The sequence below is a fragment of the Balaenoptera ricei genome, chromosome 11 (assembly GCF_028023285.1).
Source record: "Balaenoptera ricei isolate mBalRic1 chromosome 11, mBalRic1.hap2, whole genome shotgun sequence".
In the NCBI taxonomy this organism is placed as follows: Eukaryota; Metazoa; Chordata; class Mammalia; order Artiodactyla; family Balaenopteridae; genus Balaenoptera; species Balaenoptera ricei.
In genome coordinates, this window is record NC_082649.1 from 82,880,390 (window position 1) to 82,904,971 (window position 24,582).

Below are 24,582 nucleotides of genomic sequence, written 5' to 3' on the forward strand. Positions count from 1 at the left end.
CCCTCAGAGAAAGGGACTAGAGAAATGATTGTATGTAATGGATTACTCCATACTTTAATCACTTGGCTATAAAAAGAGAAGATTACTATTTAATCATAAAAGACATTGTTCAGAACTTCCTGGCGGTCCAGTGGTTAGGACTCGGCGCTCTCACTGCCAGGGGCCTGGGTTCCATCCCTGGTCGGGGAACTAAGATCCCGTAAGCCTCGAGGCACGGCTAAAAATAAAATAAAACAAAAGACATTGTTCAAATTATGTTTGCTACGTGCCTTCAGAAAGGATGACATCCAGAACACGCTGGACCCTCCATGGGCCACTATACTATAAAGCAAAAGTCAGCATCACTTGCTTGTCCTTGACATCATGGGGGTTCAGCTGTGAACACACCAAAACAAATTCACCAGACATACTATATGGATGTCGACATCCATAGGGGTGCAGTAGAGCAAAGCGCCAATATTTACCAAGGATTTTTCAAGGTTATAGATCTCACATATGAGCTGCATAAAGACAGGCAGGAAGGCAGTAACCTACTTTTTTAGGATATGAATGTCAGCCCTTAACGAATTTGACAGCCTTTATTCTCAGTGTATACAAAATCAGTATATCCTGTTACACATATATACAAACTCAAGGAAGGGACCACTAACATCAGAGACTGGTGTTTTGCATTAAATAACCATCGTTTATAAAGCAACATCCTTCATGTAAACCCTTGTGGTAAGGAGATGTCAGAATGTTTTCTCTTATAAACCACTTAATTCCCCTTGGTGGATATCATCAATTCTGCCATCCGAAACTAGCTGGGTAATGAATGCCAACAAATGCAGTGAGCCAACTGTATGCCACTGCATCATAAGGTCAAGCTAATCTATTTTTAAATAACACAGCCATTGGCAAAGGGAGGCCTCCAGAAACAATGGACATGTTGGGTTGCCTGTCCTTGCGTTATTTTTTGTAAAAGCCGTAGAATGTTCCACAATGTAACCTAAAAATATCCTTCAGAGAGTGATCTTTTGGCAGCAAGAACAAAAATAGATTGATTTTTGAAAGTTTAAGTTAAAAAAAAAAAAGACGTAAACACCAAGCACAGTTTAAGAGCAAGAGGGGACAAAAATCAGACTATTTTCTGTAGCAAAGATCCAGTTTGCTGTCAGCTGGAAACACTGTACACAGGGACAATGCTACAAGAAAATGGAGGTAACGTGTCATTCTTCTGGATGCTGACATAGACCAGGTCCCGCATGAACAGAAAACAGAAAAGCTCCTCATCATCCTGCTTGCTGAATGAACATCTGAAATTTCACTTCTTAAACTCCACCTAGAGTCAACAGGCAGAAATACTTAAATACAATTCATTAAGCCTTGTCAGTCATTTATTTATTTATAGCTCGGTATAAATTATTAGACACTGAGAATCAGCTGATTGTAAAATCTGGTGATGAGAAAATGAACATATTAGGATCCTAAATGACAAGAAATCAAAGACGAATAGGGAGGAAAGAAGGAAAGATGTGCATGTCCTGGTCTGCACTTACCATCCGAATAAGAAGCAACAAGAGAAAATTCATTCATGCAGCCAACAAATTTTAGTGAACACCTATGACTTGCCAGGTACTATTTTAGGTGCTGGGAAATAGAGGGGTGAACAAGTGAGATAAACTTCTTGCTTTCATGGACCTTACATTCCAGTGGGAAGAGAGACAGACAATAAAGAAGCAAAAGAAGAAGATAATGTGAAATTACACGGTTTTTTTTTTCTAATATATAAATTTATTTATTTATTTATGGCTGCTTTGGGTCTTCGTTGCTGCACGCAGGCTTTCTCTAGTTGTGGCGAGAGGGGGCTACTCTTCATTGCGCTGTGCGGGCTTCTCATTGTGGTGGCTTCTCTTGTTGCAGAGCACGGGCTCTAGGCGTGCGGGCTTCAGTAGTTGTGGTGCGCGGGCTCGGTAGTTGTGGCTCATGGGCTTCGTTGCTCCGTGGCATGTGGGATCTTCTCAGACCAGGGATCGAACCCGTGTCCCCTGCATTGGCAGGCAGATTCTTAACCACTGCGCCACCAGGGAAGCCCAATAATGTGAAATTATGTCAAAGCTTTGAAACACAAACCACGATGAGGGGATGGCATGTGATCCAAGGCGCTATCTTATATGGGGTCAGTGGAATGGTGGGGCCAGCTCCTACTGGCTCTGGAGAACCAATTACATGCATCTCTTCCCAACTCCAGTGATGCTACAAATCAGTCTCCCCTCCACCGGAGCCGGCTGTTAAGCCTTTAGCAGCACACCATCAGATGAGAAGGTCTTTCTGAAGAGACACTAAGGAGAGGAGTCAATCTTGTGACCATCCTGGAGGAGTGTAGGGGTGGGGAGGAGGCAGAGAAAAAGCAAGACCGGAGACCCCAAAGCAGAATTCACAGGAAACTAAGCAAGACATGGAGCTGTGTTTCAAAATGAGAACAGAATTATTTTGTTACAGAGCTGTTGTAATATATTCCAACTGGTCAAAATAAACACACAATGTCAAAACAAAACCCAGAAGGGCACAAAGAACTATATTCAATTGTATGTGGTCCTAAGTCCCTCATTACGGTGAGGGGAAGGGTCTGGTGGTGGTGTTGTGGTTTTTAAATTGTGTCTTATTTATTGCCTCCATTCTGTCTATAAAAAAAGTGGAGGGACAGTTTGGTTCCTGGGTAATTTGCAAAGCCACAAAATTCACTTACAAAAATATGTAAGTGTGACCTATAATATTACCAGTTTGGGAAACTACAATCACACCCTTCTAAACTTTTGGAGTCTGGGTTATTCAGGGAATCTTAGCATTTTAGGAGCTCAAAGGATCTAAAAGGATACATCTACTTATTTTAGGTATGAAGAAAGGCCCAAAGAGGTGACTCACCAGAGATGACAGCACTAGTGGCCTAGCCTGTTCTAGAACACAGATCACCTGCCCCCCTCGATGCCATATTTTCAATGCAGTCCATACCCTAGGCCAGTGGTGCTCAAAATTGAGCATGCATCAGAGTCACCTTGTTAAAAACACGGCACAGGCTCCACCCTCCTAAGTTCAGGTATCAGTAGGGCTGAGGCCTGGGAATCTGCATGTTTAACCAGTTCCCAGGTGATGTTAATACCACTGGTCTGGGGAGCCTACTTTGAGACTCAATGACCCAGGAACTAGAAGCATGGCTTTTGAAATACAACACGGCTGAGTTCCAGCTGTACTTCACCCACTTGTATGACCCTTGGAAAAGCCACCCACACTCTCTGGACCTCAGTTTCTGACACGTGAGTCCAGTTGAGAGGAATAAAGAACAAAATGCCCATAAAGCACTAGCTTAGCCAAGGGCCTGGCACTTCCTAAACCAAGTGCTCAAAAAATACTAGCTATATCCTAGAGCTAAGCTTCCTTAATTGTAGTAGTTCCCCCTTATCTGCTGTTTTGCTTTCTGTGATTTCCGTTACCCACAGTCAACCACGGTCTGAAAATATTAACTAGAAAATTCCAGAAAAACACAAAATCATGTTTTGTAATTGTACACCAGTAGCAGGATGAAATTTCCCGCCTTCCCCCTCTGTCCTGCCCAGGACATGAATCATCCCTTTGTCCAGGGTATCCTGCTACTAGTTATTTAGTAGCTCAGTTATCAAATTGACTATCCAGGTACCGCAGTGCTTGTGTTCAAGTGACGCTTATTTTACTCAATAATGGCCCCAAAGCACGAGAGGAGTGATGCTGGCAGTTCGGATCTGCCCAACAGAAGCCGTAAAGTGCTTCCTTGAAGTGAAAAGGTGAATGTTCTCGACTTAATAAAATCGTATGCTGTGGATGCTAAGATCTACAGTAAGAATGAATTTTCTATCTGTGAAATTGTGAGAAGGAAAAAGAAATATACAGATTGCCAACAAACACATGAAAGAATGCTCAACATCATTAATCATTAGAGAAATGCAAATCAAAACTACAATGAGATATCATTTCACACTGGTCAGAATGGCCATCATCAAAACATCTAGAAACAATAAATGCTGGAGAGGGTGTGGAGAAAAGGGAACCCTCCTGTACTGTTGGTGGGAATGTAAATTGATACAGCCACTATGGAGAACAGTATGGAGGTTCCTTAAAAAACTAAAAACAGAACTACCATACGACCCAGCAATCCCACTACTGGGCATATACCCTGAGAAAAACATAATTCAAAAAGAGTCATGCACCACAACGTTCATTGCAGCTCTATTTACAATAGCCAGGACATGGAAGCAACCTAAGTGTCCATCATCGGATGAATGGATAAAGAAGATGTGGCACATATATAAAATGGAATATGACTCAGCCATAAGAAGAAACGAAATTGAGTTATTTGTAGTGAGGTGGATGGATCTAGAGTCTGTCATACAGAGTGAAGTAAGCCAGAAAGAGAAAAACAAATACAGTATGCTAACACATATATATGGAATCTAAGGGGAAAAAAAAAAAAAACGTCATGAAGAACCTAGTGGCAAGACGGGAATAAAGACACAGACCTACTAGAGAATGGACTTGAGGATATGGGGAGGGGGAAGTGTAAGCTGTGACAAGTGAGAGAGTGGCATGGACATATATACACTACCAAACGTAAAACAGATAGCTAGTGAGAAGCAACCGCATAGCACAGGGAGATCAGCTCGGTGCTTTGTGACCACCTAGAGGGGTGGGATAGGGAGGGTGGGAGGGAGGGAGATGCAAGAGGGAAGAGATATGGGAACATATGTATATGTATAACTGATTCACTTTGTTATAAAGCAGAAACTAACACACCATTGTAAAGCAATTATACTCCAATAAAGATGTTAAAAAAAAAAAAAGAAATATGTGCTAGTCTTGCTGTCGTACTTAAAACTGCACAAGTTGTAGCCATAGTGCATGATAAGTGCTTATTTAAGATGGAAAAGGCAATAAATTTGTACAGTAAGATATTTTGAGAGAGAGGGAGACCACATTCCCATAACTTTTATTATACTACATAGTTATAATTTGTTCTATCTCATGTTGTTTTTAATCTCTTACTGTGCCTAATTTGGAACGTATCACCCACAGATAAGGGGGAATTACTGTACTTTTCCTCTTTTTCTACACTAGAATGGCTAAAGTTCAAAAGACAGACCAGGTCAAAGATTGGCAAAGACGTGGCAGAACTGGAACATTTACAGCAGCTTTACTCATAATAGATGAAAAAATAAACAGTCCAAATGTCCATTGACAAGCAAAAATATAAACAATCTGGTATACGTATGCAATGGAATACTACTCAACAACACAAAACAACCATGATACACACAATATGTGAAAAAGCCAGACACAAAAGAGTACACATTGCATTATTTCATTTATATGAATTTCAATGACAGACAAGATTCATCCATGGTGAGAAAAATCAAACAGTCAATGCCTCTGGAAGAGGTGGGGGGGGGACTGACTAGAAAGGGACAGGAGGGAAATTTCTGGGGTGATGGAAATGTTCTGTATCTTGATTTGGGTGAAGCTAACATGAGAATATACATTTGTCAAAACCCATCAAACTATATACTTAAGATCTGCGCATTTTATTACAGGTAAATATATACCTATAGTATATATAGTACATATATATGCTTTATTATATATATAAAGTAACATATTTTGTATAACATATATATGTATTTGTAAATTCTTTTTAGGCACTTCTGTGACAAAAGACTGTCCTCTCCATTTAAAATGAATCAACTCTAACCTGGTAGATCCATTTAGCTTGATTCTTTCACAATCCAGTCCTGCTTCACATAATACCATTTGCTACAGACTATTTTGGTCTGTGCATCTTTTCAGAGAGTTGCCATGAAATAGAAACAGCAGAATCTTCTCCCACAAGAAGACCGTGACATTTTCATACAGACAGCACCCAGAGTGACGCGTGTCCCTGGTAGTGGCTAGTTCAAGGTGCAGACAACACAAAAGTAACATTTTCCTTTACCATGTACCAAGTAGAAGCCTATCTAATATGATTAAAACACAGTAATGAAAGCACAGGAAGAGCAATTTCGTAGTATAATTTAAATCTTATTCTCAATATAAAAGAGAAGGCTGGTGAAATGCTTTCTAGTGCCGTCTTTCTGTAATGAAGATGTTAGAAGAGCTACCTGTGCCTGTGTAATCATTACAGGAAACAGTAGCTTTTACACTTTGGTGGATTCCAGGCCATTCAACCGTCCCCATCCATATCTTTATTCTATCCCATTACAAGAAGAACAAGTAGATTTGCCTACACATATTCACACACATACGTTCTATGAGCATTCCTACGGAGCACACAGAATAGTTCCGGGTGAAAGGAAATAAGATGGGGAGACACTACAGTTTCCTTCGAACCCAGAGAAACCTGACTCCAAACACACTTTGTTAGCTGACCAACCCTTCCAGACTGCCATGATGAGGTAGCCCTGGGACGATGCCTCCCAATCTTTGGTAACTGATGGAGGGAGGCTCAGCCACATGCAGTAGCTTGCACGCTGAGAACAAGCCCCCACTGGACCCATTAGACACCAGTAGACCCCCGCACAGGATATGCAGGAACTCCTGCCGGTCCTTCCACCAGCTCGGTCCTTCCACCAGCTCGTTCTCCAAAATGCCCCTGCACGGCGACCAGCAGCTGATCCCATCAAATGCTACAGTATTTTCTCTACAGTTCTATCAAGTCCTAGTAATCCAGGTACTGGTATTAACTTCATAATTCAGGTTCCTGACACTAAAAGCTAGACTTAGAAATAAATAACTGCCCCAATTCACTTTAAACATAACAATAATAGCTAATCTTTATTGAGCACTTACTATGTGCCAGGCACTGTTCTGCACCCTTTGTGCTTATTAGTTTATGTGACACAAGAAAGCCAGTTTACAGATGAGGGAGGACACATTCTCAAGTGAGGCAAGGTGATGGACCTCAAGCAAAGCTGGGGAGATGTGCAATGAATGAGCCACAGTCTCTCCCTTCAATGAGCTTACCACCTTGTATAGAAATGAGGGGAGGGAACTAACATAGTTCAGAGTAAGTAAAAAACTACAAGATACACCTTTAGGGGAGTCCAGAGGAAGAAGGATTTGTTCATCTGGGCAGGATGCCTGAGGGCTTCTTGGAGGAGGTGTGCAAGCGGACAATGAGGACATAAATGGAAGGAGCTTTCCATAACCGTCAGTCCCTCAGCTCCCAAAGCTACCAAAAGGCCCAGCTCTTCTCCCTGTCCCCCTCCTCCGTTTCATCTGGAACGGGCCTGTTTCCAAAAGAGGACTAGCTCAGCCCAACCCTTCTTTCCTCTGACACATTCCTCCAGCTGCTGCTTGCCCTTCCAAGCTCGCGCAGGCACATATGGGAACTTTTCACCAGGGCTCAACCTGGCGCTTTCACGGGGGAGAACCTGCGTCATGGTGCATGGTCGTACAAGGGCTCCCTTTAAGGGAGTCCAGTCCTTCTCTATTGGACTGTATCAGGGACAGCCCCATGCCTGCACCGAACTAAGATGTAAGGGGCTCCCCGCCCCCACCAGCAGCCATCATAAAGGTCATCACTCCTCTCCGGGCTTCTGAGAGATGAATTTGCTTCCACTCCCTCCTCTCAAGTGCGCTCCTCGGGGCTCCCACGGTCATTCCCCCACCGCTTCCTCCTCAGTGCTTAAGGCTCTGCAACAAGGGCTCAAACCCTCACTCTTGGCATCTGTGTGACCTTGGACAAGTAACTGAACCAACATCAGTCCCAGTTTCCTTATCTGTAACATGGGGTTTATAAGAACAACTCGTTCTCAGAACTGTTGTCAATCAGAACAAGATAGTGCAAGGAAAGCATTTTACATAGAACCTGGCACGTAGTAAGCTAACAAGAAATAGCAGCTATCACCATCATCACAGGGATGATGACGGTCTTAGTGATGGTGATGGTGGTGATGTTGGTGGCAGTATAAACTTGGGCTTGAGTAGCACTGAAATACCCTCTCCATTCTCTCCCCCCACCGCCACCCACGAGCCTGGGGCCGGGCCACACGGTCGAGACACATGCGTCATCCTGCTGTGGGGTGAATGCAGGATCTTCAGGCGGCGGGCTTTGGAACTGCCAGGCGGTGATGCCCGGACTCACCTGGGCGGTCGCGGGTGACGCTGATTTTCTGATGGAGGAAGCCCAACAACCAAAGACCCTCACCTCCTTCGTACCCATTCTCCAGGTCTGAAAACAGACAAGTGGCCAAAGAACGCAGCAACTGCGCCTGCTGCAACACTCGCCCAGGGAGTCAGGAGAGCGTCCACGTTGCCCCTGCCAACTCTCCTCCAGGTGCAGGCAAGCTGTGCTGCACTTGGTGGCGGAGATAACAGGTTGGCAAACCAGGACTGGGAAAAATCTCCGCGCTTCCCCGCGCAAACCCAAGCCCCTCTTCCCAATGCAGGTGAGCAAACAACCCACAACCTCTCAACAACTTTGTATATTTCACTATCACAGGGCGCACGGCCTCAACTTCCCCTCTAAGCCGCATTCGCAGGAGAAAAGCGGGAAATCGAGTCGGGGGGCGGGGAGAGCCTCCGCAGGCCGATCCCCTTTTCTGGGGGCGCCTCCCGGAGGCGCGTCCCGTCTTACCTTGTCTGACGGCCCTGAAGGTGACGGCCTCCTTGCAGCTGTCGATAACTCCCAGTACGTCATAGCGGGGTAAACCGGACACCCGGATCCCCTGCACCTCTAGAAGCAGCTCCCCCTCGCCCAGCCGAGGGCTCTGGCCGCCGCCGGGAAGCCCCGCCGCCTCGGCCGCCGCCACCGCTCCGACATACGGAAACTCTCCGTTCTCCGCGCCCCCCAGCACCGTCACCCCCAGCTCGCCCTGGGGTCCCCGCTTCACGGTGCATTCGTGAACCCTGCTAGTCCAGTGGTTCTTCTTCTGGATCACTTTCGACATGATGACTTACGCCCCTCCTCCCCCCCCAAAAAAATAACAATAAAATGAGAGACAGGTGCCTTCCACAGCACAAGCCCCCAAGCCCACACTGGTTCAAGGGAGAGACATCTCCCCTCAAATAACGCAACGGGAGAGAGAAACTTGGCAGACTCGCTCCCTGCACACACTCGCGCACTCAAGCCATCATAAAACAAACTTTCTGGGCTTCCCCGCGAGCCCTGCACAGGCGCCCGCGAGCTTTGTTTGCATTCCGGTGCTTCTAGGTCCACGTTCCGGCGCCTGACCGTGCTCTCCGGGACCAGAGTCCACTCTGCGCCGCTTGGGTTATTTTTTTCCTTCCTTCCTTTCTTTCTTGCCTCTTAGAAATGCGGTGTCTCCTCTTTGCCTCCCGCCTGGCTCGCCTTTCCTCGCTGGCGCGCTGTTCCTGAGGGTTAGGGAAGCCCTTCCAGCCAGTTGCTGGGAGCCCTGGATACGCGGTTGCGGAGCGCGGCAGGGGGGGCGGGGGGGCGGGGGAGAGGGACAGGAGGGAAGTGCCTGCGTCCCCTTTAAACAGATACAAAGGCTCGGCTTGTTTTGTTACAGTTCATTCTATTCCGCGCCGCCGAGCGCAGCGGCCGGCAAGAGGAGACGCGCGCGCATGCGCCCCGCGGCCGCCTGCCGGCCGGCCCGCCCCACCCCGCCTTCCCGAAGGGAGAGATTCCAATGTGCTTCCCGTTGGGTCCTAAAGCCGCTCTAGCAGAAGCAGGCAATTTTCCCCCCCTTCACACACCCCTCTTATTCTTCCTTTTCTTTCAGTGCCCACGCCTCGACAAATCCCTTTGGGAGTTTGCGGGATGCGCAAGTGTTTTCCTCCAACCGTTTGCAACTTTTGAAAACATAGGCAGTCTGGCTTTGGCATTTTAAAACCGTTTCAAACAGGTGGGGGTTGGGGAGCCTCATACACTCACCCTGGCGCTCACACTCACGCACACACGCACGCACTCACGCCGCCCTAAGCTTCCTTACCGCCCTCGGCCAGTGGCTGGCCCCGCTGTCGGTCACCGAGCCCGCACTGTCTGCCGCCCCCCACCCCCGCCCCCGGCCGCATTTCCATATAATACGCAGTACCCGACCCCGAAGCTTCTGTCCGCCGCCTGCACAAAGCCCTCGGGTTCGGCTCCTGGAGTGGGGTCTGCCCGTGGGTCTGCGATCCTGTGGAGGGGGACCGTGAGTGTACCCTGGGTCTCCCAACTGGGATCCCTGGAGAGTCACACGCTCACACACACACACACACACACACACACATACACCCTTACACTTTGGGGCCAACTTTTTTGGACACAGGGGAAAACTATAGGTGAGGGAAAGAAGCCAAAAGGCAAGAGGGGGTTCGGGTCTTCAACCGAAAAGGGGTCTAGCTCTTTAACTCTCTCGCCGGGAGAGACTTCTGGAGCCATGCATCTGTCTCGGGCTCAAGTTCCTGGCTGAGCTGGGCAGCCTTTGGACCCGTCCCAGGGCCAGGAGATAAGGATCACTTCTGGGTCTGGGATCTGCACCCGAGTCCTGGCGCCCGCGGGGGCGTGGGCGCGGCAGCCACCTCTCGGAATTCGCAGCCCCGGGGACTGAGGTAGAGCCAGTTTCTATCCCTGCTAGCTTTCGGAACGTGCTCGGGGGCTGCGGACAGAAAGAATACCGTGCACCGGCAAGGCTGCACTCCCCACATACTCCCCAACTGGCCTGGGCGATAGTCTCCCAAGCATTTTCTTTCCCTCAGTGATTTATAACTTGTTTATTCATCTTTGGTCACAGGAGAGATTTCAAGTGCTAACTAAGGGAGGTGATTGTAAAGGACTCAGAAAGAATGCGGTGCTGCAGAGGTCACGGTTGAGAGCCGGGCTCTGGGGTTTAGGTTCCCACCGGTCCAATCTCTGTGTGACCTTGACCAAGCGCCGGGACCCCTCAGAGCCTTCGTTTCTCCCTTGTTAAGTAAGTATAACAATACCTCACAAGATTCTTGGGAGTATTACAGGGAGAACACTTGTAAAGTGGCATATAATGAAAACTTAGTAGTATTAGTAGTAATAGTAGTAGTTGGAAAAATTAGGAATCATTTGGGGTTTCAAGTTAGATGATGATAATTCCTCCTCTCCTTTCTAAAGCTTAAAATATATAGGCATACATTTAAATATTTTAAAGCACTGTTTGTAGGGTGCTATTCTAAGCCAATATAAATGAAAGAAGAATGTTGCTGTTTCTCTCTTGAGATATCCAGAATTGAAAAATCCTATTGCCTTGTAGTATTTGTAAAAAAAGGAAGTGGCCAGTTTTCCACGGCTCTTCTTGGTGAGGGAAACTTTGTCTTCAGCCTCTTTTCCTGGAAGATACCCATTTGTTTCCAACTTGACTGAATCAAGATGAGTGAGAAATTCAAAAGGTTCATTCCCAAACCCAAACACAGATCTAGCCAGTCAGAATCTTAGGGATGGGTTCTATCATCTGGACTTCTAAGGTTCCCCTGAAGTGGTGCTGGTATACAACATGAAGACCACAAGTCTAGCATCTTGATTCCTGAGCATTTTTTACATCACAGACCCTTTTAGGAGAAGAAATCTGTGGTCCACATCTTCCTGTAGAGTGTAAGCTCCAGGAGGGCAGTGAAGTTTGGTTTACTGATGCATTCCCAGTTCCTAAAACAGTGCCTGGTACCTGGTTAATGCTCAAGTATTTGGTGAGTGAATCCTTCCCCCCAAATGCACATTTTTGTGTAACACCTTAGACTGAAATCACAGATTCCCCTACAAATCACCGGTAAGCTTGACCTTGTATGTTCCTCACTTCTGCAGCCCATATTCTAGGATTGCTTGCCAAGAATTCCCCCACCTGCCTCCAATCACTGGTCCCCTACCTCCTACCTCACTCCCACCTGGAGGAGTCCAAAGGATGGGCAAGACCAAGTGGTTTGCGATTCCTCCCACTGGCAGAGCACCACCTTCCCTCTCCAGGATTCCACGTGTTTCTGAGGCTGAGAAGAGGAAAGGACTTGGAATTTAGCCCACTTCAGATTTTAGATGTGGAATAACCCCCCAAAAAAGAAGGGATACCTAAGGGTACAGACAGCAGGGTGGAGAGAGGTATAGAGAGACATATCATCCAGGAACATAAAAAGAAGTAATTTGAACCTCCGGTGCAGCTAAGATTGTCAATTTTTCATTAAGTTTATGATATTCCCAGGCTCTCTGCTCCTCCTCTGACACTCTGTCTACTCTGTTTCTCCTGGTGCAGTTCCTATGTCCCAGATTGGAAACAACTTCAAGGCAGAAATCATATCTATCCTTTTCCAACCTTTGAATCCTCAGCACCTAAATCCATGCCTTGAGGGGAGTGTGCACCATACGCACCTAATGAATGAATGCATGAATGCCCGGATTAAGTGTGATCTTAAACTGGATAATATATGGCCTTCAACATGAAGCCCATTTAGATGCGGTGGCTAGAACCGATTTATAGATTGTTATTTTGAAAGAGCTTATAGTTATCTTGGAGTATATTTTTCTTGAATAGATGTAAAGTGGGATCCTAGTGTTCTGGCTTCTCTCACTTACGTTGTGACTTTGACAATACATTCCAGTGGACAATATAATGCCATAAAATATCTAACTTGGAGGTTTATCATGTGTGCCAGGATAATTATGTGCATTATTTTATTTAATCACTACAACAATCGTGTGAGGTAGGTAAGACCTTGATTTGCATGAATGACCTTGATTTTACAATTGAGGAAAGTGAAGCTAGGCAAGTAAAGAAACTTGCTCAAGAGCTTGGAAGTGATAAAGCTAGGATGTGAACCCAGAGGCACAAACCAAAGCCCATTCTGAGAACCACTGCACTCTGAAGGTGTAGGATGTGGCCATCCACCATCTAGCATATTTGGGTACCAGCATTCTTTGGCTCCTGAATCTGCCACATAGTGTGTGCATATCAATTAAGTCACCCTGCTATCTCTTCCCTTGAAACTGAAAGAATACAGTGTTCCACTCCAGAATCCAATCTCCATTTCCCCTTCTGTAGGCTCTGAAGATCGAATAATTTACTGTAATGTAAAGAGGATTAATTTGCAAACATTTCTAAAGTGTTTGGAGATCTGTGGGCTCCGGTACAGGCAACGTGCCAAATGGCCTTATAACTGTTATTGCGGAAGCATTTCAACAGTGAACTCTTAATAAACACAGTGGATCGAGATGAGAAGTAAACTGTGACACAATGAACTCTGCACAGATGATGATTTAATTTTCATATAGCTAGGTGAACTAAAAGGAAGAAAAAAAATCCACAAATATAAATTGTACATTGCTTTTCTTTCTCACAAATAACATTTCTTTTCAAAGTTTTCTAGTTGTGAGTAAGGAAATCATTATTGTAGTCTAAAGTGGTAACTTACCTCCTTTTTCTGAAAATGCGAAGATGGGAGATAAGTTCGTTGGTGTGGGGCAGAAGAGGACATGAAAATTGGTTATCTTTTAGTTTCTGAAGAATGCCATCGAGGCGTATATTATAGACATCAAGGTAAATATTTCGTATTCAAGAAAGATAACTGATGCCAAACTGGTAATTTAGAGCAGAAGATCAACAGAGGAGGTTAAAGCCCTTAGTTCAAATTGAAGGAAATAGACAGGACAACTTTCCAAGTCATCTCCTGGAGAGGCTTTTATGATTCGCTTGATAACTTGTTCTTTTCCTCACAGGGAGGCAGATGGGTTTTTTCTGACCATGGTACCCCTCCCTTTAGTCCTTTCAGCTAGGCAAGAATAAATAAAATGTTAATTCTTGTGACCTTTCAAGACATCACATGTGAACTATTATTTTAATACCCCAGAGGAGGAAGAGAGTTTAATACTGGCTAATGTTCTGGTTCACTTCCATGGGAAAAAAATGAATATTGGTAACTGGAAGATTTGAAATTTGACATTGGGTCCGAGAAAGCAAGAGAAACCAAAGAATTTATCATGGGAATCTCTCCTAAAATTTCCAAAATGTTCAGCTGTAATGTAGCATATCATCCTACATAATTCCACTGAACATATACCTCATGATATTGTTAATTCCTTGAGAACAGGGTGTTTGCATTTTCTTCCTAATAGATATTTGTATCTCTTTTATTTCATCTCCCACCAACTCTATGAAAATATAGTAATTGGAATATGGTAGATGCTTAAATAATACAGGATTTTATTATTGAAGGTGTTCACTCATTATATGTCTTCTTCTTTATTGTATGTTTTTAACAATTTATTGCACGGAAACTGAACTGAATGAGAGAGAAGGAAAATACACGTTGAAATCAAAGATGGAATGCCCATATTTTTAAAAATACCCTAGTAATGTAAGTTGTTGCAGAACAATTTTAAAAATAGGTAACTAAAAAGGCAACATTAAATTTAGTTATTCAAAATTGTATTACCACAAGGGACTTTCCTGGTGGTCCAGTGGTTAAGACTCCACACTTCCAATGCAGGGGGCCTGGGTTCGACCCCTGTTCGGGGAACTAAGATCCTACCTGCCCTGGGGCGTGGCCAAAAAAAAAAAAAATTGTATTACCACAAGATAAGCACTTTCTACATTTGGGTGTATCTATCTCCTCCTGGACTTTGGTCAATACAAGTATGTACACGTGCACGCAATCTACTTTCTTAAGTTGTCTCTCTCTCTCCCTCTCTCCCCATTTGGGATTTACAGTTAATTTATGGAATAAAATAATCCTTTATACCTTTTATTACTTACCAATATATCCTCAATTTTCTATTTGTTAAATATAAACCTCTACTGACCACTTTTATTAGCTCAATAATATTCTATTCTTTGAATGTTCCAAAATGTATTAAACCAATGCCCTATTAGTGATCATTTAGGATTCTGAACGGAGCTGAAGTAATTACCTGTATTAGGATGTTTTGGTTGCCAGTGACAGAAACCTAGCTGAACTAGCTTAAGCAAGAAAGGATATATATTACTCCATATAACTGGCAAGAGTAGAGATGAAACTAGTTTTCATCAAGGCTGGATGAAGAGGCCCAAGCGATTTGGTTATTTTTTCCTCTGTTGCCCTCATCCCCTCCTACTACATACAGATTGGCCTTCTCCCGACAGCCGGGAAAGATAGCCACGTGCAACTTACGTCATCCAGGTTTAGCAATCCCAAAATAAAGGAGATTTTTCACGAACAGATGGGAAGAGCAATGAGAGACATTTCAGTCTGTATTAAAGCCTTCAGTTTCAATTGTGGAGAGTAGACGGAGTCTGCCTACTTTTCAGTAGCTTTGAGAATAAACACAAATGAGTCACAGACATGATTGGCTGCCTGATCAAGCCTGGCAGAGTATGTGTGGACTTGAGACGACTCAGGGAAACCTCATTAAAGTGAGTTCCTCTACAAGTTCCGATCGTGGTCGCCTCTTCCACAGTTAACTAAGAGTTCCAAGAATTCAAACGTAGTGTGAGTTTGATTTCAATCGAAACTGCAGTGGTTGGCCCACACATTGGTAGCTATTTTGAAGATATTCTGAAGCTGGCAGTAGTGCAGAATTGTACCCTTTACAAAGGAAGCCAGTCAAGTGTTACACTTGTTTAATACAGATGGTTTGTTAAACTACACAACATCAATTTCAAATATTCTGAAATGAATCTTAAATTTTTCTGAAGCTAAACTAAAAAAGAAAATTAAGTATTCTAAGATGGCCCATGACAGTTGGCAGATTGTTTTCATTCATTTTTTCATTCAACAGATGTTCATTAAATACTTATTTTGTCAATTCCTACTAGGCACTGATGGTACAGCACTAAAAGACACGCTGTTTTTTTGCTGGAGGAAGCTTACCTCCTAATTGAATACTCATTGGATACTGAGACAAGAAAACATACCAGTTCAATAGTGTTGGGTAAGTTCAATGCCAGGGACCCTAGGGTGATCCTGGTGGACATCTCTTTGGGGAGGATTGTAATTCACAAATATATCTTCAGAAACTAAAGGTGCCATTGTTAGAAGAACTTCTTGCATCCTCCACCTATAATTTATTTTAATAGTATTTTAATAAGTGAAAGACAATGTCCAGTTTTATGATCACATTATGATACTTGAAGGTGTGCTTTATGGAACCATTCACTGAGTTCCCAGATGGTTACAGTTGCCCACAGTGTGAATATATGGTTCCATAAAGGACAACCCTGTCTTGCCACAAAGCCGATCCAGCAAACACTAGGCAGAGTTTTAGAAAATGACTCAGCAATCTGGAATCTGAGCAACCTTGCTCCTTGAACTGTACCATCTTTGGAAAATTGTTCCCCATAAAACCTTGTAGCCAGATGAATGAGGACCCCAAAAAATGTGTTATTCACTTTCCAGATTTAGCACATTCCTGGAATTTTAAACTCATTTTTGTGGACTGTTGCCCAGGTGAGGGGAGGCTTAGCCAAACTGGGAGTGGTTAAGAGCAGCGTCCCCCAGGGAATCAGTGCCCAAATTTGGCGTGCTTGTATCCTGAACATTCCTGACACTCCTGGCTGAGAAATTCAGCTTGCCTGAGTTTGGGTACCCCAAGGATTTTACATGCAGCAGAGAACTGCTGAATTAAGCTAAGTGTTGGAAGACATTGCAGTTTTAATCATTAAGTTAGTTCCCTGCTTCAGTGAACTTAAAAGCTGGCATATGCTTGGGAATGTTTCTGCTTCCAAACGCACAGCATGTGCATTTTTCAGATGTTTGACCTTGATCTTGTGACCTTTCCTCTAAAATCCTGAGAGTGCTGGGAACACTCACAGCTGAGTGATGGGAGCAAAACTAGACAGATAGCAATTCTTTTTTTCTTCCCTCTCTCTCTTTTTCTTTCTTTTTTTTTCTTTGCTTAAATCTTAGGTTACTCTGTTTTAGACTAGACCCCTAGTCTAAATAACTTCCCCTTCAGTTATTAATTTCCTTTTAATCTATCACTTTGGTATGACTTTACATTTTGAATTGATACCACTAAAGCCTAAAACTAGTAAAGCTATGTGATCCACCTGCTAAGGCAAGCTGGCATTTACAACACCGCTCTCCAGATAACCTTCTCTAGGTTAATGTTTTCAAATTTTTTGATTGCTGTTCAGAATAAGAAATGCATTTTGTTTTACCACCACATATACACGCATAAACATGTATATAAATAATTGAAACAAAAGTTTCAAGAAACCATATTTATCCTTTCTTCATATGATGCACTATGCCTTGTGTTATGGCCCACAGCCAAATTTATTTCTTAACCTTTCCCTGTATTACCTACAAGCTAAGAATGGTTTTATGTTTTTCAGTGGTTAAAAAACAAACAAAATATACTGAGACATATTTACAATGTGTCATGTACTCTTCTAAATCTTTGCATTTATTAACTTGTTAAATCTCTGGTGGTTAACATATTTTGAGGGAGTGCTCAGTGTGCAGGATGCTTTGGTAAATGCTTTCAGTGATGCACTTACTTAATCCTTTCTACCTTATGAGGCAGGGAGTATTAGCAGTCCCACTTAATAGATGAGGAAACAGATGCTATGTGACTTGCCCAGGATCACACACCTAGGAAGTGGCAGTTGGGATTTAATCTTAGGTTTCTCTGCTTCCAGACTTTTGATTCTTAATGCTATTGATGTTTGCAGCTTTGTGACCACAGCTTAACACATAATATGGGCCCAATGCATATTTGAAGAATGAATGAATACATGTATGAATGAATGAAGGATGCAGAGATAGAATGATGGTATCCCATAAATCCTGACCAACTATGGGAACACAGATAAATTAGGTGATTGCTTGGTGCTTTAAGAAGCAAGCAAACAAACAAAGTAAATCCCTCACTTATTGAGTGCTAAATACTGCATGTAAGTGCTTTCAATACATTTTTTCGATTGACCCTCATAATGACACTATGAGGTAGATGCTATCCCTATTTCGCAGAAGAAGAGACTGAGGTTCAGAGAGGTTAGATACCTTGCCTAAGATGACATGGCCAGTATATTTAGACCTGGTGTGACTAAGACAGACGATGTTCTTAATTACTGTGCTATGTACCACCATTTATTAATTTCTACTGTCACTGTAATACTATCTACCCCCATGATTTTGTAAGCAAAATAGACAATGTATCAGAACCTTCATCAATAACTATAATATTTTCCAATGACATATTTCTCTATCAAAAAGTTAAAAACTCAAGGTGGAAGAAGTAGAGGAGGCAGAGAAATGCCTTCCAGTACATTTGATATGGAGATTGTGTTATTAAAATGTTGTTATATAATTTTTGCAAATGTTCTATAAATCTAAAATTTTAGATTATTTATTATTATCTATTCTAGAATTAATTTTTTTTAAAAGAACAGTACTAAACACATGAAAAAATAATGTTTAACTTCATTAGTCATTAGAGAAATGCAAACCAAAACCCCAGTGAGATACTACTATACCTCCACTAGGATGTGTACAATTTTTTTTTTTCGTGGAAGATAACAAATGTTGGTGTAGATGCGAAGAAATTAGAACACTTATGCATTGCTGCTGGAACTGTAAAATGATGCAGACACTGTGCAAAACAGTTTGATGGCTCTTCAATAAGTTAAACAGAATTACTATACCATCCAGCAATTTAGTTCCTAGGTATATATATCCAAAAGAATTGAACACAGGTGTACAAACAAAAACTTGTACATGAATGTTCATAGCGGCAATTTTCACAATAGCCAAAGATGGAAATAACCCAAAAGTCCATCAAAAAAATTAATGTATAAAGAAAATGTGGCTATCCATACAATGGAAAATTTTTCAGCTGTAAAAAGGAACAAAGGACTGATATACGCTATAAATAGAAGAACCTTGAAAACATGATGTCAAGTGAAAGAAAACAAATACAAAAGACCACATAGTGTGTGATTCCATTTATCTGAAATGTCCAGAACAGGCAAATTCATAGAGATAAGAAACAAATTCGTGGTTATCAGGAATTGTGGGGAGGCAGGAGGAGGAGTGCTGGTTAATGGTTATGGGATTTCCTTTTGGGGTGATGAAAATGTTCTGGAACTAAATAAAGGTGATGGTTGCACAACACTGTGAATGTACTAAATGCTACTGAATTGTGTACTTTAAAATGGTTAAAATAGGGAATTCCCTGGCAGTCTAGGGTTTAGGACTTGGCACTTTCACTGCAGTGGCCCCGTTCAATCCTTGGCTCTGCAAGCCAGGAGGCCAGAAAAAAAAAAAAAGGTTAAAATAGCAAACTTTATGTTATGTGAATTTTACCTAAATTTAAAAACTCACTCTGACACCATTTTATTTATTTATTTATTTATTTTTAAAATTATTTTTATTTATTTATTTTTGGCTTCATTGGGTCTTTGTTGCTGCACGCAGGCTTTCTCTAGTTGTGGCGAGCAGGGGCTACTTTTCGTTGCGGTGCACGGGCTTCTTATTGTGGTGGCTTCTCTTGTTGTGGAGCACAGGCTCTAGGCATGCGGGCTTTAGTAGTTGTGGCACGTGGGCTCAGTAGTTGTGGCTCGCGGGCTCTAGAGCGCAGGCTCAGTAGTTGTGGCACATGGGCTTAGTTGCTCTGCGGCATGTGGAATCTTCCCAGACCAGGGCTCGAACCCGTGTCCCCTGAATTGGCAGGCGGATTCTTAACCACTGCGCCACCAGGGAAGCCCCCTGACACCATTTTAAAAAGGTGGCATACTAAAATAATATAGAATGTGCTGGGATATACGATACAATTTACAAAGGAAAAAATATAAATATTACATGAAATACCAGTACTCAGTACAGCATCCTGATTTAGAGTATGGACTTTCAAAACTAGCAGCTCTAGAATCAAAGCCCTGTGCTGTCACATAATGACTAGTTATCTTTAGGCAAGTTTTATAACCTGTATAAGACTCGCTGTCCTCATTCATCAACTATGTGTAATTGCTGTTAGTTATAATGTAATACTTTTTATATAAGTTGTCACTTAGCCTAAATATGATGATGAAGATTAATATATACTTTGATCTTTTTTTCCTTTGTATATATGTGAATTGAGTGTTGCTTGTCTTCCTAATGATCATTTCATTAAAAGCAAAGGGTTTAGGGAGATAGTCATCATAGTTTTATCACCATATGTGTCTTTCTACATCCCAGGAAAAGTATCCTGTGAACAGATCTTTAAAATAGCTTCCAGGGACTTCCCTGGCGGTCCAGTGGTTAAGACTCCGTGCTTCCACTGCCGGGGTTGCGGGTTCCATCCCTGGTCAGGGAACTAAGATCCCACATGCCGCGTGGTACGGCCAAAAAAAAAAAGTAGCTTCCAAAGGAGTCTAGCAATTCACTATAACTATTATGTGAGGTTATATTGAAATTCAGGCTAAATTGCTTTAGTAAAATTTCTAGGCTGCTCCCAACCTGTTACTAAGGAAGAACAGTCGTGGAATATGGGAGTTGATAGGAAAGACTTTATTAAGAAAAAAAATACCTATTTTTCCTTCCCTTCCCCTTGAGGATAACTAAGCTGCCCCCATGAATATGAAGACTGCTATTTCTTCTTGAATTTGCATATGGCATCCTCCCAGGTAATTTATGGAACAAATCCTGACACAGCTCCAGAAGAAACCATATAGCCCCTTTAGTATCATTAGTAACTGAAAGGCCAAACGTTTAAAGAGGCAGAGGAAATCCATCTCCCAAAGGTTCAGACCCAGCGCTCTCTGCTCTATACCCGATACAATTCCTCCACCCACACAACTCAACCTTTCGTAAGAGAAAGAAACTTCTAGAACCCTGCCCTCTAACCTCTGTTCCTCATCTTCTGGAGCCCTCCTGGGAGTTGAGGAATGCGGGGAAAATAGCTGCAGGGTTTGACTTCCAGTTGGTCAACCCTGACACTAATTGCTCTCTGGGAGATTTTCAATCTTTGTTCTTGGCAAGAAACTGCAGGACAACAAAAGCTGCCAGCTGAGTGACTATATGAAGAGCAGGGAGGTGGGTCTGATAGGTATCTGGGAAGGGAAGGGAAGGGTTTAACAGTTTCCACTCCTGCTCAAGCATTCTAGTCTTACCAACGACTGTAACAAAGTTTCACTGACCTACAGGCATACCTCGTTTTCTTGCATTTTGAAGATACTGTATTTTCATAAACTGAAGGTTTGTGGCAACCCTGACTTGAGCAAGTCTATCCGCACCATTTTTCCATCAGCATTTGCTTACTCCAGTTCTCTGTGTCACATTTTGGTAATTCTCACAATATTTCAAACTTTTTCATTATGATTTTATTTGTTATGGTGATCTGTGATCTTTGATGTTACTATAGTAATTGTTTTGGAGGGCCACAAACCATGCCCAAGTAAGAGTTAACTTATCTGATAAACGTTGTGTGTGTTCTGACTGCTCTACCAACCGGCTGTTCCCCGTCTCTCTTCCTCTCCTCAGGCCTCCCTCTTCCCTGAGACACAACAATATTGAAATTAGGCCAATTAATAATCCTACAATGGCCTCTTAAGTGTCCAAATGAAAGGAAGAGTCTGATGTCTCTCATTTTAAGTCAAACACTAGAAATGATGAAGCTTAGTGAGGAAGGCAAGTCAAAAGCATAGATAGGCCAAAAGTCAGGCCTCTTGCACCAAACAGTTAGCCAAGTTGTGAACACAGAGGAAACGTTCTTGAAGAATATTACAAGCGCTGCTCCAGTGAACCCATAAATGATAAGAAAGTGAAACAACCTTACTGCTGATATGGAGAATGTGTTCATGGTCTGGATAGAAGATCAAACCAGCCACAACATTCCCTTAAACTAAAGCCTAATCTAGAGCCAGGTCCTAACTCTCTTCTATGCTATGAAGGCTGAGAGAAGTGAGGAAGCTGCAGAACAAGAGTTTGAAGCTATCAGAGGTTGATTCACGAGGCTTAAGGAAAGAAGCCATCTGTGTAACATAAAAGTGCAGGGTGAAGCAGCAAGTGCTGATGTAGAAGCTACAGCAAGGTATCCAGAATATCTAGCTAAGATAATTTATGAAGGTGGCTATAGCGAACAAGAGATTTTCAATGTCGATAAAACAACTTTCGCTTGGAAGAAGATGCCATCTAGGATTTTCGTAGCTAGAGAGGAGAAGTCAATATCTGGCTTCAAAGCGTCAAAGGACAGGCTGACTCTCTTGTTATGGCTAAAGCAGCTGGTGATTTGCCATTGAAGCCAATGCTCATTTACCATTCTGAGAATCCTAGGGCCCTTAAGAATTATGCGAAATCTACTCTGCCTGTGTTCCATCAATGCAACAACAAAGCCTGGATGACAGCTAGCACATCTGTTTACAACATGGTTAACTGAATATTTTAAGCCCGCTGTTGAGAACTACTCCTCAGAAAAAAAAGATTCCTTTCAAAATATTACTGCTCGTTGACAGTGCACCTGGTCACCCAAGAACTCTGATGGAGACGTACAACAAGATTAATGTTGTTTTCATGCCTGCTAACACAGCATCCATTCTGCAGCTCATGGATCAAGGAGTCATTTTTACTTTCAAATCTTATTATTTAGGAAATATATTTCATAAGGCTATAGCTGCCCTAGATAGTGATTCCTCTGATGGATCTGGGCAAAATAAATCGAAAACCTTCTAGAAAGGATTCACCATTCTAGATGCCATTAAGAACATTCAAGATTCATGGGAAGAGGTCAGTATTAATAGAGGTCAAATATCAATATTAACAGGAGTTTGGAAGAAGTTGATTCCAACCCTCATGTATGACTTTGAGGGGTCCAAAACTTCAGTGAAGGAAGTTACCACAGCTCTGGTGGAAATAGCAAGAGAACTAGAATTAGAAGTGGAGCCTGAAGATGTGACTGAATTGCTGCAATCTCAGGATAAGACTTGAATGGATGAGGAGTTGCTTCTTATGCACAGAAAATGGTTTCTTGAGATGGAACCTACTCCTGGAGGAGATGCTGTGAAGATTATCAAAATGACAACAAAGGATTTAGAATATGACATAAACTTAATTGATAAAGCAGCAGCAGGGTTTGAGAAGGTTGGCTTCAAGTTCTACTGTGGGTAAAATGCTATCAAACAGCATTGCATGTTACAGAGACATCATTTGGTAAAGGAAGAGTCAATTGGTGTGGCAAATTTCACTGTTGTCTTATTTTAAGACATTGCCACAGGACTTCCCTGGTGGTGTAGTTGTTAAGAATCCGCCTGCCAGTGCAGGGGACACGGGTTCGAGCCCTGGTCCGGGAAGATCCCACATGCCGCGGAGCAGCTAAGCCCGTGCGCCACAACTACTGAGCCTGCGCTCTAGAGTCCGTGAGTCACAACTACTGAGCCTGCGTGCCGCAACTACTGGAGCCTGCATGCCTAGAGCCCGTGCTCCGCAACAAGAGAAGCCACCGCAATGAGAAGCCTGCCCACCGCAACGAAGAGTAGCCCCCACTCGCCACAACTAGAGAAAGCCTGCGTGCAGCAACGAAGACCCAACGCAGCCAAAAATACATAAATGAATAAATAAATTTATAAAAAAAAAAAAAAAAAGACATTGTCACAGCCACCCCAGCCTTCAGCAACCACCACCCCAATCAGTCAGCAGCCATCAACATGAAGGCAAGTACCTCCACCAGCAAAAAAGCTCAGGTGATGGTTAGCATTTTTTAGCAATGAAGTATTTTTTAATTAAGATAAATACATTGTTCTTTTAGACATAATACTATTGCACACTTAATGGACTATGGTATAGTATAAACATAACTTTTGGCATTAGGAAGCCAAAAATTCCTTGCAACTTGGTTTATTGCGATGTTCACTTTATTGCAATGGTCTGGAACTGAACCCACAGTGTCTCCGAGGTATGCCTATATTGGCTTAATGCAATCAAAATGGCTGAAACCCCCTTTTTATTCTATATACCTTATATGACTTACAAGGAGGTTAAATGTTCTGCATTTGTTTGAGCAGCACCTATACTTCTTCATACAGGCACTTACTCACTCAAAAATATTTACTGAGTGCCTACTATGTGATGACAATTTGCTAAGCACTAGGTACTGATTCAGCCATTCATTCAATAAATATTTACTGAGCACCTAATATGTACCAGACAGGTGAGCTTCCAAGGAAAATGTAGTCAACGAAATGAACAAAAGCTCTATTCTCATGGAGCTTCCATTTTAGTGGAGCAATACAAAAATGAAGAAAATAGAGTCTTTGAATAGTAGAGGTGCTCTGCAGGGCAAGATAAAGGGAATTGTGATGCCCTGAGTTGGGACTGTTATTTTGTGTAAAGGAGTTGGGGAAGGCCTCATGGTTAAGTTCATATCTGAGCAGAAACCTGAAGGAAGTCAGAGAGTGGACCATGTGGCCATCGGGAGACAGTGTTCCAGGCAGAGGGAGCAGCACGAACAAAGGCCCTGTGGTGGAGCGTGCTTGGTATGGCATGGAAATACAAAGGTGAAAACACTAGACACTGGTTTTACCTGCTTGGAACGTAGAGTCTGGTTGTGGAGGCAGAGAGTAATCAAATATCTCCCAAATAGATGTCTAATTCTGAAGAGCCCATGTGCCAAGAGGGAAACACAGACGGGGCTGGAAGATCCTACAAAAATAGCTGATCGAATCTCAGGGAAGG

General features: G+C 42.9%; 1 protein-coding gene and 1 long non-coding RNA gene across 15 annotated transcripts in view; one reads left to right on the forward strand and one right to left on the reverse strand.

Annotated features, from left to right (window-relative positions):
- Positions 1-9,556, reverse strand: part of MAGI1 (membrane associated guanylate kinase, WW and PDZ domain containing 1) — a 616,029-nt gene extending 606,473 nt beyond the window's left edge. For all 14 annotated transcript variants that reach the window (XM_059940148.1, XM_059940140.1, XM_059940139.1 and 11 more), the window contains exon 1: positions 8,639-9,556. In XM_059940148.1, the coding sequence (XP_059796131.1) occupies positions 8,639-8,951 (313 nt within the window). In that variant the 5' untranslated portion in view covers positions 8,952-9,556. The remainder of the gene's footprint in view (positions 1-8,638) is intronic.
- Positions 9,557-10,063: 507 nt separating this feature from the next.
- LOC132375137 (uncharacterized) lies at positions 10,064-23,589 on the forward strand. Its single transcript, XR_009505928.1, has 4 exons — positions 10,064-10,157; positions 10,740-10,916; positions 15,747-15,862; positions 21,397-23,589. It is a non-coding gene; the product is annotated as an uncharacterized LOC132375137 (long non-coding RNA).
- Positions 23,590-24,582: the final 993 nt, after the last annotated feature.